Source organism: Rhinoderma darwinii, chromosome 6 (genome assembly GCF_050947455.1).
Source record: "Rhinoderma darwinii isolate aRhiDar2 chromosome 6, aRhiDar2.hap1, whole genome shotgun sequence".
NCBI classification, from domain to species: Eukaryota; Metazoa; Chordata; class Amphibia; order Anura; family Rhinodermatidae; genus Rhinoderma; species Rhinoderma darwinii.
This window is the reverse complement of record NC_134692.1, coordinates 126,474,399-126,491,055: the sequence shown is the minus strand read 5'-3', so window position 1 is coordinate 126,491,055 and position 16,657 is coordinate 126,474,399. Positions and strand designations below refer to the sequence as shown.

The 16,657-nt window shown below is 43.5% G+C and overlaps 1 protein-coding gene across 3 annotated transcripts in view; it reads right to left on the bottom strand.

Annotated features, from left to right (window-relative positions):
* DNAAF5 (dynein axonemal assembly factor 5) overlaps positions 1–15,850 on the bottom strand; it is a 42,856-nt gene extending 27,006 nt beyond the window's left edge. For 2 of the 3 annotated variants that reach the window (XM_075830276.1, XM_075830275.1), the window contains exons 1-6: positions 15,268–15,850; positions 14,273–14,457; positions 11,324–11,448; positions 10,628–10,746; positions 8,078–8,310; positions 4,006–4,218 (exon numbers count right to left, since the gene is read on the bottom strand). In XM_075830276.1, coding sequence (XP_075686391.1) covers positions 4,006–4,218; positions 8,078–8,310; positions 10,628–10,746; positions 11,324–11,448; positions 14,273–14,457; positions 15,268–15,799 — 1,407 coding nt within the window. In that variant the 5' untranslated portion in view covers positions 15,800–15,850. The remainder of the gene's footprint in view (positions 1–4,005; positions 4,219–8,077; positions 8,311–10,627; positions 10,747–11,323; positions 11,449–14,272; positions 14,458–15,267) is intronic. The other variant, XM_075830274.1, reaches the window with a different exon arrangement.
* Between the last annotated feature and the right edge of the window lie 807 nt (positions 15,851–16,657).

The window sequence follows — 16,657 nt, the reverse complement described above, 5'->3', positions numbered from 1 at the left end:
AGTGGGTCCCATCTGGTGGACTTACCCTCTATGATATCCATATACCTTAATAGGGCAGATAGACAAGGCTTGTCTCTATGAGATAACCCATTTAAAGGGGAGCTTTAAAGTATATCTACGTATAGTACATCTCACCCAACATCCATGCCAAAAGTGGGATATGTAGATGTGGTGTTTAATAGTGAGCTGCTTAACTCCTGAGGTCCCACAGGTGCCCAAGAGTCAGTCGTAGTGACTGTTCACATAACGCTTTCTTGCCTACGTTTGACAAATATGTTGAGAAAAAACTCCAGACGTATACGTTAAACGTAGGCTGTGATGGTGATCCGTTACCATAGACTTCAATGGTATCCGTTAAACGGATACGTAGTGAACTGAGGCCTTTATAGTCTATGGGTGACAGATGCCACTTAGGCATCCGTTTAACGTATCCATCACCCATAGACTATAATGGTATCTGTTTAACGGATAAGTCATAAAAAGTCGTTGGAAAGCGCATGACGTGGACATCAAAAGGATGCCGGTGATATATGCCATATGTCACCCATAGGCTCCCATGCTAAAAAAAAAACTGTATACTGCGCAGGATGGAATAGGGGGAGTCGACGGCTATTCCCTAATTTTTTTTTAATGTATTATAACATATACCGGCCAGACGGAGGCCAAAAAGACACTCTTTTGGACACATTTAGTGTGTACGTCGTCACCTTTCCCGACGTACACGCCAAACGTAAGGCAAAACATGATATGAACAGGGCGTCACTTTGCAGTCCTGAGTGCCTGACCCCACCATCTAATGATTTATTTCAATTCCATTTATGTAGAAACTATGACAACTCGCACCACTTGGCATGGCAAGTAGGTTATCAGACACAAGTCGCCATGTAGATTAGCCGGTGGCTGTGAAGTCGGAGCTAGGTCTCTTCTACCTATGTTCTCCAGTTACATAGGTTTAGGGTATAGAGTCGCTGATCCTCACGTTACACCAGTGCAGCTGCCACTTCCCTGTGGCTTGTATGATCTTAATAAAACTTCTAGTCGCTGCATAGCAAATGCATTAACAAGCTCGACTGTAATTTCACTTTCCAGCACAATGCTAAACTTAAAACCCTAAATGGAGAAACCAAAATGATTTAATGCAAATAAAAAAAATAAGAAATAAAAAATCACCTGTAAACATAAGTCCATGAGTCAACGCATTCTATCAAGTTGGTAAAAGTTGCATTCAGCGTTTTCTAAGTTATATCTGCATCTAGGAAAGCTTGGTGGAAGCCAATATGGCTGCCGTTGTCACCCGGGTTTCCTTGACTTCTGACTGATAAATCTGCCTATGGGTGTAGTGATACGTCACGCACTCCCATGTCACTGCCATCTATGGAGTTTTGTTGCAACAAAGGTTGCTCCCCAGCATTCCTGTAGTCCTGCATGGCACGGATATACAGTGACCGGTTGTATCACAGAAAAACTAGGCAAATTTGTCATTCGGTGGTCCTGGAGAGCTGGATGACAATTTGTAGGAGCCATCATGGTGGCCTGACCGGTTGTCTCCCAACATTTCTAGAAACCGATGCAACGAAGAAATGTCTGATCAGAATTTAACAAACTTATTTTTTAGATTGGACTTCCGAGCTGAACCGTATCAAACTAGGAGCATTCCAGCTAAAAAAAAAAAGTTTTGTCAATTTGTTTAAAGATGTTCATTACACTCCCCCGTCATCCAGGTGCGTTACACCTGGGAACCCTCCACTCCACGGGCCTCTTATCCAGCTATAAAGATCACAGCGCTCGGTGACTCCGATGACATGGGGTGCTGACACTACATCATTTCTGTTTCATAATTTCCTTTCCTCGACATGACTGGGTTAATTCATGCTGCCAGCCCGGCTTAAGCTCCACGTATAGACAGTCTATCAACAGTATGATATTGAAAGAGCTCGCCATATTTAGAAAAGGCCATCAATAGCCGGGCTTCAGTGTGGGGTGTTTGCTTTATTCATAGCAATAGCATATATATATATATACACACACACCAAAATACTCGGTCAATTATCCACCAATACATCAACACATTGCAGATTGCTACAATTACCACCGGCTGGTAACAATAGGACACATTGATATTTGCTCTTTAGACGAAGATGATTCATCTGTAAAGAATCCCACAAGGATTTTGTTCCATAAGAAAAAATGGCTTTCAAATTATTTATTTAAAAAAAGAAAAAATGTCCAGCAAACGCGCTACAATCAGATATGTGTAAGCCTGGTTTTACACATCCGTTGAGGTTTTGCCCCCCAGTAGTCAGAATAGAGCTCCCCTTAGTAGTTAGAGCAGTGCCATCCTCCCCGCTAGTAGTAGAAATTTGGGTCCTGCGCGCTCTCCTCCTGTTCCCCAGTAACACTCCCCACCCACATGATGCTGTAAACGTCTGTACACACCCTCTGTACTATGAGCCATGATGGTGACTATATGGTGGTACCCCAACTTCCCCAGGAGCAGATATATGGCTGCATAAAATTGCTTACAACTTGACAGAAGAGGACGACTCAAAGACTTCTATTTAAAGAGGTCATCTCGCTACGGTGTGTCCATGTATTACATTGCTGGTCATTCATTTGACTAGCCGCCATGTAATGCTAAATTTTCTGGGGTTAGAGAAGCCAGACATGTTGCGATCAGGTGATCGTCACTCTGGCTTCTGTTTAACAAGGATCTTTAAAGTGTAATTTCACTTTTAACATGTCATAGTGACAGGTCAGAAGATTTGATCAGTGGTGGTCAGAGCACGGAGACTCCCACTGATCGCTAAAACTAAGTAGCAGAGGCGCTTGGGTGAGCGCTGTGCCGCACCGTTTTTTATCCACTTTCCTCGGAAAGCAGAGCAAGCAGTGTACGAGCTGTGACCGCTCGACCCCATACACAACCAATCACTGCGCCTGGTAAAAGCAGCAAATGAGCGCCGATCAACAAGCTGTCTTGTTGATCGGCACTCGTTTTCACGGCCCATAGCAGACCGTGTAAAAGGACCCTAAAGTCAGATTTGATCTTGGCAATGGCACTTCAAATATTATAGTCAAATTATGCTTTTGACATCTGTGACAAGTCAGGGGATCTGAACTTTACTCCATGACAGGGATTACTAAATGCAAACAAACTGCTGTAAGAATCTGCTATTGAGTTGTCATATTCTGCATATTACTGATGTTGCATTTAAACAGATGTTGAGTTGGCCAGTCCGCTATGACTATTACATATCAGAGTTACTTTATTAAGGATGAGTGTTACAAAGGGGTTCCCCCTTTTAAATTTGCTCCAGATAGTTACATAAAAGGTGGCAAAACATTCTGTCAGTCAATCCCTGAGTCAAGATCTTGTGTTCGGCTTCAGCTCATACACCGATGTGAAGCTGCAATGTAAAGCATGAAGGATGGGGCACAGCCTGAGCCACTGATGAGGCAGGAGGTGTGTTTCAGGCTACCTCAGACTTTGCAGCTTAGGACTGCTATCAAGGGTGTAGCTAAAGGCTCATATGTCCCAATGCCCAACTTTCAGCCACATTACATTGGCTCACAGACAGTATCACACATGATAAGCTTAGATACAGGGCCCCAGCAGTCAGTATCCTTATACTTACCCTCCTCGATTCTAAATCAGGTCCTCTTTGGGCGCAGCGCTGGATCCTGACTCCGTTCGGTGTCACAACGATAAGTGCACCACGCATACAACGTACTGACGCTGAACGGCATCAAAACCCAGCGCTGTGCCCTAAACCGAAGAGGACCGGACTCAAAAGTGGGGACTGTCAGTAAGTGGAGATGTTACTGCAGTTACTGGCTTCAGGGCATGGTCGCAAGTGCAACTCCTATAGCTACATCACGGACTACCATGCAGTGAAGCTGTAGTCCCTGATAATTGCGGTTTCCAAATAAAGCAGACCTAAATAGCAGCCGACTCTGAGGATAATAAACATCACCCATGTGGTAGTGGATTCAAAATATTTTTCTTACCTTTTCAGACCCCTGGCAGATCTCAGCCTTGGAAACGACATCAGCTATACGATGCAAATGTGGCTTCAGCACCTCGCAGGAGCTTCCCCGAATAAACGCTGCCAGGACCGTGAGGTGGGAAGATATGGGAGACTTCTCAAGAGCCGGCAAAATCAGCTTGAGGAACACCTCAGGATTCACAAAGGTACCCATTAATTCTGCAGATTTTATACTCTAAAAACAAGATAGAAAGGAATAGAACGTTACAAAAAAATATTATTATTATGCTGGTTGTGCACAAATGAATTTCAGGCAGGCAATGCCGAGCGGATTTTACCACTGCAATAGGACCCAAATCTGGGTCATGTTTATATTGGCACAACTGGGAGTCTAAATAATGTCACATGTCTATGTCAACACCACAGCGAACAAGAAGACTGTGTCCGCTCAGCGTAACAGGAATCTGGTATTTACATGTGCACAGTCGAAAGGTGACGGTTGTATTGCAACAAAATACTAAGCACTGAGGGAAAAAAACCAAAAAAAACCATCCTCGTGCAGTTTGGGTTCACTTCTGAATACGGTTTTAGATTAGATGTATCAATGTTCATGTGCTCTGCTGCAGTCTGGAAGGGTAGGTTTTCCTGATTAGACAAAAGGGCAGTGTCTGGTGTACACACTGCATCTCCCGGAATACAAAATAGCACAGTATACTAAGCAAAGACACTGAACCAGCAGGAGCAGTACTGAGATGTGTGAGCTTCGAGTTAAGAGGAGGCAAGCAGAATCCAGCATGCAAAATAGCCCAGTATGCTATGTACTGCTAAGAATATGTTGGTGCTATATAAAGATTATCATTATTAGTGGGGCCGTGCTGCAGTACTCCGCACAGCAGGGGGTTGGGAGCGCTGCTGTGCCGAAAAAAGTTAGGTGGGGACACAGCACTAAATCAGTGCAGCGGCACCTTCAATCTCAGGATCGGTGAGGGTTTTTACATCCGGGCCCCCACTCTGTTGAAAGTGCTGCCATATCCTAGCAATAGGCCATCTTTTAATAAGATTGCAAAACACATTTAATGAAAAAATCTGAACCTCCAATTAAGAGAAACCCTATTAAAAGAGGTTGTGTCACCTTTACAATCCCTTGGATGAATGGAGCCAGCCGGTGATCACCTGATCGATGCATGTTCTGTTTATAAAATCTAGGCGATCGTGGTGATCACCGGGAGAAGTTACCACCAGTTATGCATGTAGTATTACACCTCCAGTACTGCTCATCACAATATACTTCTGCCAAGAAGACACAGCCAAGCTCAGAGCTATATCTCTTGAGAAAGGCACCAAGGAGGTCCTAACAAACACCTTAATACTACGAATAACAACCGAATATCCATGTGCTGCTAAATCACACAACAGTTTATTTAAAAGCACCTCTATGGCGAGTATGGATATCTATAGGATGCTTATAAGAACATCATAGAATAAGAAACCCCCTCCATCTATGCAGCTCCGAGAACCAGAGGATGGAGGGCTGTATATTGTGCCGTGCATCCCGTTGAAAAGGAAATTTGTGAGGAGAACGGTCAGTCACATTGCTTCTCCGAAATGTCCTCTTCAGCTGGACGCCAGTGATAGTATACCGCCCCTGCCCAAACTCTGGTTCTGGGAGATCTTAGGTCTTGTGTGCCACCTAGACATAACTATCAATCAAGATGTCAAAAAAAGAAAAAATATGTGGATGACTTTTTTTTCTTTATCTAGGTCTATGTGGAAAATATATATATATATATATATATATATATATCTATCTATCAAAAAGTTTACACCAGTTGTCTGATATAAAAAAAAATTGCAAATTCTGACACACGCCATAGTTGTGCTAAAATTCTCGACACTTTCCAAATGTGGCGAGAAAAGAGGCGTGGTTTATCCAAAAGGGGTGGGGTCTCCATTGGTACTACAGATTTATAATAATTTTCGCCAGAACGTTAGGGCGCAAATCTACACCTGTTTACACCAGGCGTGGATTTGGCTTTCTGTGTGACTGAAATACAAAGATGATTAGGGGGTGTGCGCCTTTTAATAAATTTTGTGCATTTTCTGCCTACATAAATGAGTTTAAGACTGGCATTTGTGTATTTAAACCCTGGTATTACATTAATGGAATGGCCATAAATGTGAACCTCGACATTTTGTATGCAATATATTCGTTCATGAGGGGTCCTCAGGGGTGATTGGTTCAGCTTCAGTACCAGATATCATTCAGTTGTCTCTAGAAAAGATGATCCTGTTGCGCTAAAGTCAGTTTTGTAACATTTGGTAGATGGGAATAACATCTGGCCATGTCAAATGTCTGGATCCCGTCCAGCTTTAGTGCAAAGCATTAGTGTGGTGATATTATGACCGCACTGTAATGGTCTGAGCACATTTTCCTGTGTCTGTTGGATGTACATTGAGGTGCATTTCACGCCACAATCTAAAGGAGAGACACAATTAGGCAAGGCAGCCTGGTTTTTTTAACAAGCGAAAGATAAAAAAAATAAACCATGTCTGAAAAATATGGTGACGACATATTTCTAGGATATGGAATCATTTATTGATCAATAGGACTCCATCTGCCTGGACACCCACGGATCCTTAGAATGAATGGGCCGCAGCACTAGTTAGGGACTGCAGCTCTTTCACCGATTTTTCCTGCTCAGTGCTGAAATTCAGAAGAAACGCCAGAGAGATCTCTGTCCCTTCTTTCTCTGTAGCGGCGGCAGTCCCAGAGGTTAGATCTCCAACGATCATGTTAAGGTATATCTTAACAAAATGCCATATCAAATTAAGTGATGGGAACACCCATTTAAAAGGTAACTATACTTTTCAAAAACTTTTGACATGTCAAGTTTTGATCGGTGGGTGTCCTAGCACAGAGACCCCCGATGATCGCTAAAACAAAGCAGCAGAAGCCCTCGGGTCAGCAAATGCGCTGCTTCGTTTCTTATCGAACAGCGTACAGACTCAGACTTTCTATTCAGCCCGTACAACTCTCCAAGGAAAGCGAATCAGAAACGAACCGGCACAGTGCTTACCCGTGCGTTCTGCAGCTTAGTTTTAGCGACCTTTGGGGGGGGTCTCAGACCCCATCAATCAAAAACTCTGACACGGCAAGCGTTTTTCAAAGGTTTAGTTCCACTTCTAGCATTAGAACCTAAGGGCATTGTGCAGGTTTGGGTATCTATTTGTACTGTAGGAAAAATAAATGACAGACGCCTTTTAACATAAATTTTTTACATTTTACACATGCAATGGGAGAGATTTGTTAAAGAATAGTTTATGGGAAAATTGATGCGGTTGCCCACAGCAACCAGGTACCAGCTCTAATTTTTCAGAGGCAGTATGGAAAATGAAAGCAACAAGGTGATTGGTGGCGAAGAGCAACTACTCCGGAGCTGGAGCATCAGAGCGTCTATTCAGATGTAGAATTGTCCACTGCGGATTTTGCATTGCAAAGGGTGAACTCTGTGGCAGATCCACAACATATTGGATGATGCAGATCTGAAAATGTGCAGCTTGCCCTAATTTTTTTTTTTTTACAACCTCATTCACTATTACTGTACAGTAAATTTGTTGCGGATTTACGTTGGGGAATCTTTATGTTGAATTGAACAAAAATGAAAAAAAGACAGTACATAGCGCAAACCACTAAAGGCCTATTCAGACGAGCGTTGTCCATGTGCGGTCCGAGTGTAGGACAGACGGCACCCGGAATGAACACAGACATTAAAGTCAATGGGCTAATTGACATTTCTGATTTGCCGCACGGACTATTGGTCCGTGCAGACATAGTCGCAGCATGCACTACTTTGGTCCGACTCTTGCACTAGACTCGCCAATTCAAGTCAATGGATCCTTTAAAAAAAAACCAGAGCAAACGGAAGCGATGGACGGATGTGAAACTGATGAACACTGATTCTACACAGATGTTAAAAACGGACACACGGAACGCTCTCTGACACAATACCGATTGAACTCGGATGTAAAATCTTCATTTTTCCCCCATACACAGACGAGTTTTCCAACTCTCATCTGAATACAGCCTTACTCACACTGTGGACTACTTTTTCTTCTTCGTCCAGACACGATCGGTATAAGGTGCTCAGCAACTGCTCCATGTGCTGGGTCGTGTGATCTTCGGCATGAATCAACAAGACAACAAGGAGCTGCGCAGCTTTAAACCGGGTAAGAGCTACCCAGTCTGTAATGTCGTGACTGACAGCCGGGAGAATTTTCGAGAGATTCCTGAATATTAGCTCACGACATCCCAAGCCAGGTCTCTGCACTGGAACGGAAAGAAAGAATGGAAATATATTCGTATTAGTTATTAAATATATGGTACACACGTCTTGTCAGTTTTTTTTCTAAAGTAAAATTCCTTCAATCTGGCATTAACAGGACCTGGATTATCGTATGGTCAAACAGTGCCAGATGATACCATAGTGAGGAAAAATAAAGCAGACATGCTGAACAATACCCCATACAGTATAGAAGTATATAACATGTATTCCCAAGGCCCGAGAGCCTGGAGGAAGACAAAGGAGTTCTGAAATTCATCTCTTATTATGCAGTTCTGTATTGGAAAGGGCTTTATTAGAACACAGCACAGCGATGTACTTTGCATTGATAGCGAAGGAATATATCTCAATCATTAAATGATGGTGGTGATAGTACGGCCTAGACAAGCCATGATGAGCAGTTTTGATTCCGGTCATGAGGCCCATTGGCATGTAAGGCTTCGTTCACCTCTACATCCGGGTTCCGTCAGACCTTTCCGTTTGCATTACCATTGATTTCAATGGTAACGCTTCCATTGCTAATGGTTTCCATTAGTCTCCGGTTATGGGTTCCCCTGACGGAAAGATCTGATGAAACCCATGAACGGAACCCCAACGCAGATGTGAACGAAGCCTAACACGAGTGTCATCAATGAGAAGCTATAGGATGACTGGAGTGGAGTTTAAAAGAGACCTTCCCGTGAGATTTCTCTCTATATAATGCCCTCACCCTCCCCGAAGTACCTGGATTTTTTATATATGCATTAACAATGGCGGAAGCTTGCAATCCAAGATCCAGAGATCCAGTGTAATGCGGTGGTCACCTCATTACAGGGAGCGGTGCATCCATCTGTCAACCAATCTGCGGATTGTGACAGCTCTATATTTCCTCTCAAAAATGCTGCGGTGTCTTTTAGGTACCTTATACCTACACATCTATAGATGATAAAGGACACCCTACTTTGAGTTTAACACTTTAAGGTAAAATGCACGCGATGCGTATTACGTGCAGATTTGCTGCGTGGGTTTTCTTGCGGATAATCTGCAGCGTAATACAGTACCAGCAAAGTCAATTAGATATTTCAAGTAATCTCATCCACACGCTGCAGAATTTTTCCGCACATAAATGGACCTGCGATGCGTATTTTCAAATGTTAATTTAACTTGCGTTTTCGTCTCAGAATTTTATGACAAGTTAATTTAAAAAAAATAATAATCCACGCACAGAAACTGCACCTATTTCCGCATTCAAATGTAAAAAAACCGCACCATTTAGTGCAATTACCTGTGGTTTTGATGCGTAATTTCTGCACAAAATTACGCACTGTGTGCATACAGCCTAAAGGGGCATTCCCCTCCTATAATATGCCATATTGACGATCCTGAGAACAAAGGGACCGAGGTCCCTACAACTTTTTCCTTGTAGGCCCCGCCCACATGTTCTGCATGGAACTGCAACATAGCTTCATTCAAATGTGTAGGGAACAGCTGTAAAGGAGCCGCAGCACTTAAACAGGCTCTGTCACCCGTTTGATACTTCCCTATATCCTACCTAATCTAATAAACGCTTTCATGTAGATAAAGTTTTTGTTGTTTTTTTTTAAACGTTTACTGGTGACAAAGTTATGATTTTTACATTTATGCTAATTTTTTGTAGAAGTCCAACTGGGCGTTTTTTTGAGTTTCACCAAGAGGGCGTTGTAAAGAAGTGTATGACGCTGACCAATCAGTGTCATACGCTTCTCTTCATTCATGCCCAACTTTCGCCTCCAGCCGTGCCAGGACTGCTGCTGAGGAGGAGGATAATCGTCCTGGCATGGCTGGAGGCGATATTTGGTCATTCTCCCGTCGCTCCGGTGAAGGAAATGCGGGAGCAAGTGACATCACAGCGTGATCTCCCGAGATCACGCTGTGCTGTGAATGAATAAAGAGCAGTGTATGACGATGATTGGTCAGCGCCATACACTTTTCTTTACAACACCCACTTGGTGAAACAAAAGAAAAAAAAAAAAACACCCAGTTGGGCTTTTGCAAAAAATTTGCATAAATGTAAAAATCATCAGAACTTTGACACTAATAAACATTTAAAAAAAAACAACTAAATAGTCTTCAACAAAGCGTTTATTAGAGTAGATAAAGAAGTATTAAACTGGTGACAGAGCCTCTATAAGTAGCTGCGGCTCATTCACTCTAAGGTTCGTGGGGGTCCCGGCAGTCAGACTCCCCCCCCCATCATGAAGCAATAGCATATCCTGGTTATATGCCGTCACTTCTAATGGTGGGAAACCCCTTTAACTGTGATGTTTTCTTCTTGTGGCATCTCACCTCCAGGGGGATAAAATGTAGGGCATGGTGCACTGAAGTCCATCTTATCTTTCAGATCATCTTCATTTTCTTTTTCCCACTGTAAACCAATTTTCTGCCAAAAATCTAGTGCAGTTTGCCTGAATTTGAAAAAATAAATAAATATATTATACTAATTATATACACATACTGAAATATTCTAAGCATAGATGTAGCAGAGCTGAATTGGTCATGTAACACTTTAGGGCTGCATTGTTTGTGCATCGATTAGTTACGGATTTTTGGTGTGAGTTCCAAAAATAAATAAAAAGACTAGCAAAATACAGTATAATGAAAGGGGCTTAGAAAACGCCATTTACTGAAAGTGGAAATAATCAGAGCAAATAGGAGAACAGTGTGGATTTTGAAGGGACTGTCAGTGTGGATTTTGAAGGGACTGTCAGTGTGGATTTTGAAGGGACTGTCAGTGTGGATTTTGAAGGGACTGTCAGTGTGGATTTTGAAGGGACTGTCAGTGTGGATTTTGAAGGGACTGTCCACTCTGGACAAGCTCTTTGTATTAGAAGGGTCCATTGTGTCCTGATGCTGGGATCCCCCGTGATCAGCTGTAATCTGTGGTGAAACACGGACGCAAGTGTTCAATTTCCCTGAAGCGCCATTAGAAAGAAAACATTAAAAAAACAAAAACCTTTGAAACAAGAACATTCAATAACTTACTTGATGTCAGGAATCTCATCTGTGCTGCTGCTCAGTAGAAGAGGTAGAAGTTTATGGAAATATGAATATCTATCCCTGAGCTCCAAAAGCCAATTCCCAACGACAATAGTAACTGCCTCCCGAACCTGCAAAACACAGCAGAAGATGGTAAAATTTACGGTAGGTTTTAAAAATCTGCAGCACGTTCTATATTCCATACAGGATTTTTTCCGCTACACGCAGATGGGGGTTTTCACTCGTGAGGAGTTCATTGCCGATTTGCAGACAGTAAAAACACAGTGAAAAGCCGTAAAATGGGTGCAATTTGTTGCGAATTTCCCTCAATAAGGGGAGAAGAAATTCACAAAAAATCCAAGTGTTGCGGATTTCCTGACAGTCCAAAAACAAAAAAACCTTCCCTTATCCCCTGCCGGTGTGTACAGCCAGCCTCCTGCCGCTCCATTCAAAGTCTATGGAAATTTCGGAAACAGTCGAGTACAGTGCTCGGCTCTTTCCATCATTCTCATAGACATTAAATGGAACGGCCGGCACATGCTCGACCACCACTCCATTCAGTGCCCTCCTCACTGTGGACCCCAGTTCTTACGATCGGTGGGGGGTCCTAGCGATCGGGCCCTCAGTGATCATAAAATGATCACCTATCCTGTGGGTAGGTGATAATTTACAATTCTGGGAAAACTCCTTTAACACACTCACCGCAGAAAAACAGCATAAAAATCTGCATGATTTGGTGTGGATTTCCCTGCAGCTGTCAGCAGGTTTGCTGCAGCAAACTCACTACGTATGAACGTCACTTATAGGTTATTATAAGGTATAAGCTGGTACCTAAAATAGAGAGGATGATCGCAGAACCCCACAGTTTATGAGAGGCTGTGGGCACCCGTGTGTCCCTCTCCCTTTATAGTATAGCATTCTCTGAAAACGGGAGCATCTGTGAAATGTCCCTTCACCGTTTCAGCGCTGGATGTAAAATGTCTGTTTTCTTCCAGAAAGAAGATTCGTGAATAGAAAGCGATTGACCCCAATTAACAGTGAACGCTTCTATTACTAAATAACAGCTTGTTTTGATTGAAAAACGTAATGATGAAATAGTTGGATGGGAGTGAAAGGTATTTGCTGGCATCAAAAGCTTGTTATGCCAACCATCTACTGAAGAGCTTCCTCTTTGGCAAGCGCTGCTTCAGCCCACTCGCTCAGAGCGGACCAATCTCGTGATTGAGAAATCTGTGACAACAAACCCATCATAACCTTTACAAGACGTGTGGGGAAGGAGCGTGGAGCGCGGCCGTACAATCGCTGGAAATACTCAGACTGTCTGTGTTATAATGGGACAGTCAAACCCGGGTCTGAAAGGCTTGCACTTCAGCTGTCTGATGAGATCCTGCCATAGGAGAAAATCTTCACTTTCCCTATGATTCGGGATCATGATCTCATAAGGTGTCCGCCTTTCATACACGGAGGCATCAAATGACCAACACCTTGTTCGACTTTTTGTTTGCTTATCAGGCACTTAAAAGATCTCAAATTTTATAACCAGACTGGCCTATGTTACCCATTCGACTGGGCAGCAAACCAGTTTGGCAATATACGGCAGCAAGCTAGTACTCAGGGTTTTCTGCGATTGGTATCGAGGCAGTGTATTAGAAGATCTATGGCTGACCGTGATCTTGTGCAGCGGTGGATCCCTGGTCGACAGCAAACCAGTGCAGAAATGAAAACCCTAGTCAACGGTGAGGCCCCATGCACAAGGCCGTGCCCGTAATCATGGCTCAGCGATTGCGGGCACGGCTGGCTGCCGCCCGCTTTTTCAGGCCGTGCTCCCATACAAAGTATAGGAGCACAGCCCGTAAAAAACGGACATGCTCCATAATTCCCGGCACAGTCCTACGGCATGGACACCCATCCGTAGCGATACGGAAAGGTGTCTGCGGCCAATAGAACTGAAAATGTCTAATTGTGAACCGTATTACGGTCCACAATTACAGAGAATTTTTACGGTCGTGTTCACGGGGCCTGAGTCAGTGCAGAAAGGGATCTCTGGCGAACAGAAGGTCAGCGCCACAAGGGACCCCTGGTTCACAATGTGCCAACACCGTGAACGATGCCTGACCAATATCGAGCTAGTGTACTGTGGGTTTTCATTCTACAAGGAGGCAAATGCGGCAATGGATTCCTGATCAACAGAGTAAAAATGCACGGATCGCTGGTCAAACAGCAAACAAGTCTAAGGATCCCCAACCAATAGTGAGCCAGAGCAGCTAGAGACCTCTGGTTGAAAGCGAGCCAGAACGGTGAGGTACTCCCGGTAAAGGAAAATCTTTTGGAAAGGAATCCTTTGTTTAATAGTGAACAAGCTAGGCCGGGATTCCCAGCGGGCAGTGGCACTCCCGTGTCTAGTCTACCCTTTTGCTTTTCTCATTCCTGCAATGTTAGTTTTGCCTTTAAATTTTTTTATTTTTTTTTTTATAATAAAAATGTGTATCAGTGTGTTTTGTGCAACTTTCTAGATATTTTTTAGTAAAAAGTTTTTGTACTTTTTGAGATGCAGCTGCTTTTGTATCCTGTATGCAGAGTAGCTGTATCTAGCGAGAGAGACCTAAATCCGTCAGGTCCTGTGAATATCGAGCTCTTACCAATCACCAAGTTCATAACTTAGATGTGATCGATAACAGGTGGATCCTGCATGTCAGACACGCAGGACCCGCTGACACTGAACCCGTCAGCGCCGCTGAACTGACAGATTCAGGTCTCCGTGCACGATACAGCTGCTCTGCATACAGGATACAAAGCAGCTGTATCTCAAAAAGTATAAATTATTTTTAATAAAGTATTTAGAAAGTTGCACAAAACACACTGATATACATTTTTACTTAAAAAAAATAAAAAAATAATAATAGATTTTAAAAGGTGTACAAAGCCTTTAAAATACACTTCACTGATATTACCCACCTGTGGCACATGATCGAAAAGTCTCTGGGCTAGATGAGAGAGGACGTCATCCACAGACTTGCCATTGCCATGTTGTATAACCGCTCCTGTTGTTTGGATAACCGCTACCCGTACTTTGGAATGCTGGTGTGATATCGTCTGCATCAGTGGTTTAATGAGAGATTCAGACTGCATGTGAAAATGTTCTGAAAAATATGGATCACAAAATATCATTGATAAAAAGAAAAATTAAAGGGGTATTTAACAGGATATGCCATAAATGTCTGATAGATGCAGGTGCCAACGCTGGGACCCGCACCTATCGCCAGAATAAGGATCCTCCATTCCACCTGGTGAGGCAGCAGGTTTTTCGCTGCATATTTTCCAAGCGTTTTTCGCTGCGTATTTTGCCTGCGGTACTTGCATTAGCTGCAATGGCCGCGGGTAAAAAAAAAAAAAAAAAAACGCAGGCAGGTAAACATTTTCCTCAAAATTCCTGGAGCGGATTTTTTTTCTGCCTGCAATAACTCAGTGTGAAATAGGCCAACCCTGTTGCAAACTGAATGACGGCGATCACGACACCCGAAAGTCACGTGACCGATACTACTATGCACTGAACAGGACACATCTGTGGGCCATGCATAGACCGGGGTCCACTGCTCGGGCACCATAGATGCAGCAATTATTGACAGGCCTCCTCCAATGTTTCCATATAATAGTTGCTACAAATCGGCTCCACAAGTGGCACTTTGAGGGTTGTTTAGCGGGTGCAAACGCGTAGGCAAAGGTAGAATTTGTATGAGTGGCAATCTAAACCGCTGTCAGAATATTGATGTTACCAATAATAATAATCAAATCACAACATTCCATTTACAACATTTTTATTATTACAACTTTTTCTTTCCAATTATAGCAAAATGTGTTTATATATTAGATCAGAAACATATAACGGATGGTGTGATCAGGGGGTACCCAAACCTCTATGCCCACCTGATCACCAGCTTCATGTACTTTACCTGGTATGATCTGGGCATAGTTGGCAGCACACTTGCAGCTCTCTCTTTTCACATCAGGGAAGGGATCTACTATTGTCCTTTGCAATATCCTGATCATTTCATCCAGGTAGGGGGCCAGCTTCTTGCCACACACTTCTACCAGGAGAGTCAGGAGCTGGGTGAGGGTCAGTCTCAGCTCCTCAGAAGCCTCCACGATCTCAGGGTTACCCAGGCGCTGGGTGATGGCTGGCACCAGGTATGGCAGTGCCTCCTGCGGTCTGGGTACGTTGGTCACACAGTAACTGAGGATGTGGATGGCGATTTCCCTGCACTTCTCCATAGGGTCTGACAAGCACTTGAGAAGCGGTTTCAGCAACTCCCGGAAGACTTCCTGCAGAACCCCGCTGGACAGCCGCTTATCCTCAACTTCCTTCTGTATGGAGGCCAGCGCCCTCTTTCTGGTGCTTTTATTGTCGTCATTCAGGCAGTTGAGGTGCCGGGCCAGGGCCTGAGACACTTCACAAGCTGCACGTTGCTCACCGTCGGCCGCCATGTTTGTAACCCCTAGTAACCAAGCGCTTCCTCGTACACAGCCAAGCAACGGCGCATTCAAACACGTGAAACTTTATCAACAACGAACGCAAGGCGAACAGTACGGAAGAGTGTGTATTGTAGTTGCTAGGTAACCCATGATAAGGGTCGTTTAACCCCCAACCCTGTAATTAGTAAAATAACTGAATACTATGAGCCATAACTTTTTATTTATTTTTCTGTCGACGTAGCCGTCATAGTTGTAGTTTTTAATGACACCATTTATGTACTGGGAAAAGTTGAAAAATTATTTTGTGAGGTGGAATGGAAAAAACCTCAGCAATTTCCCCATTGTTTTTTGGGTTTTGTTTTTATAGCGTTAGGGCAAGTTCACACCGAGTTTTTTTACACGTTTTTTGACGCGGAAACCGCATTGGAAAACGTGCCAAAAAACGGCCGAAAATGGCTCCCATTGATTTCAATGGGAGGCAAAGGCGTTTTTTTCCCACGAGCGGAAAAACCGACTCGTGGGAAAAAGAAGGGACATGCCCTATCTTCAGGCGTTTACGCCTCTGACCTCCCATTGACATCAATGGGAGGCAGAGAGAGCGTATTTCGCGGCGTTTTATGCACGCGCCGCTCAATGGCCGCGGGCGAAAAACGCAGCGAAAATCGGCGTGCGGGTAGAGGAAATTCCAAACAGAATTTTGAGGCAGATTTTCCTCCTGCAAAAAACTCTGTGTGAACCCAGCCTTAAGCGTGCAGAAAAGACAACGTGCGTTATTCTGCGGGTCAATACAATTACGGCAATACCAAATGTATATTTTTTTTATGTTTTACTACTTTTACCAAAAAAAAAAACATTTTGCTAAAACAAATA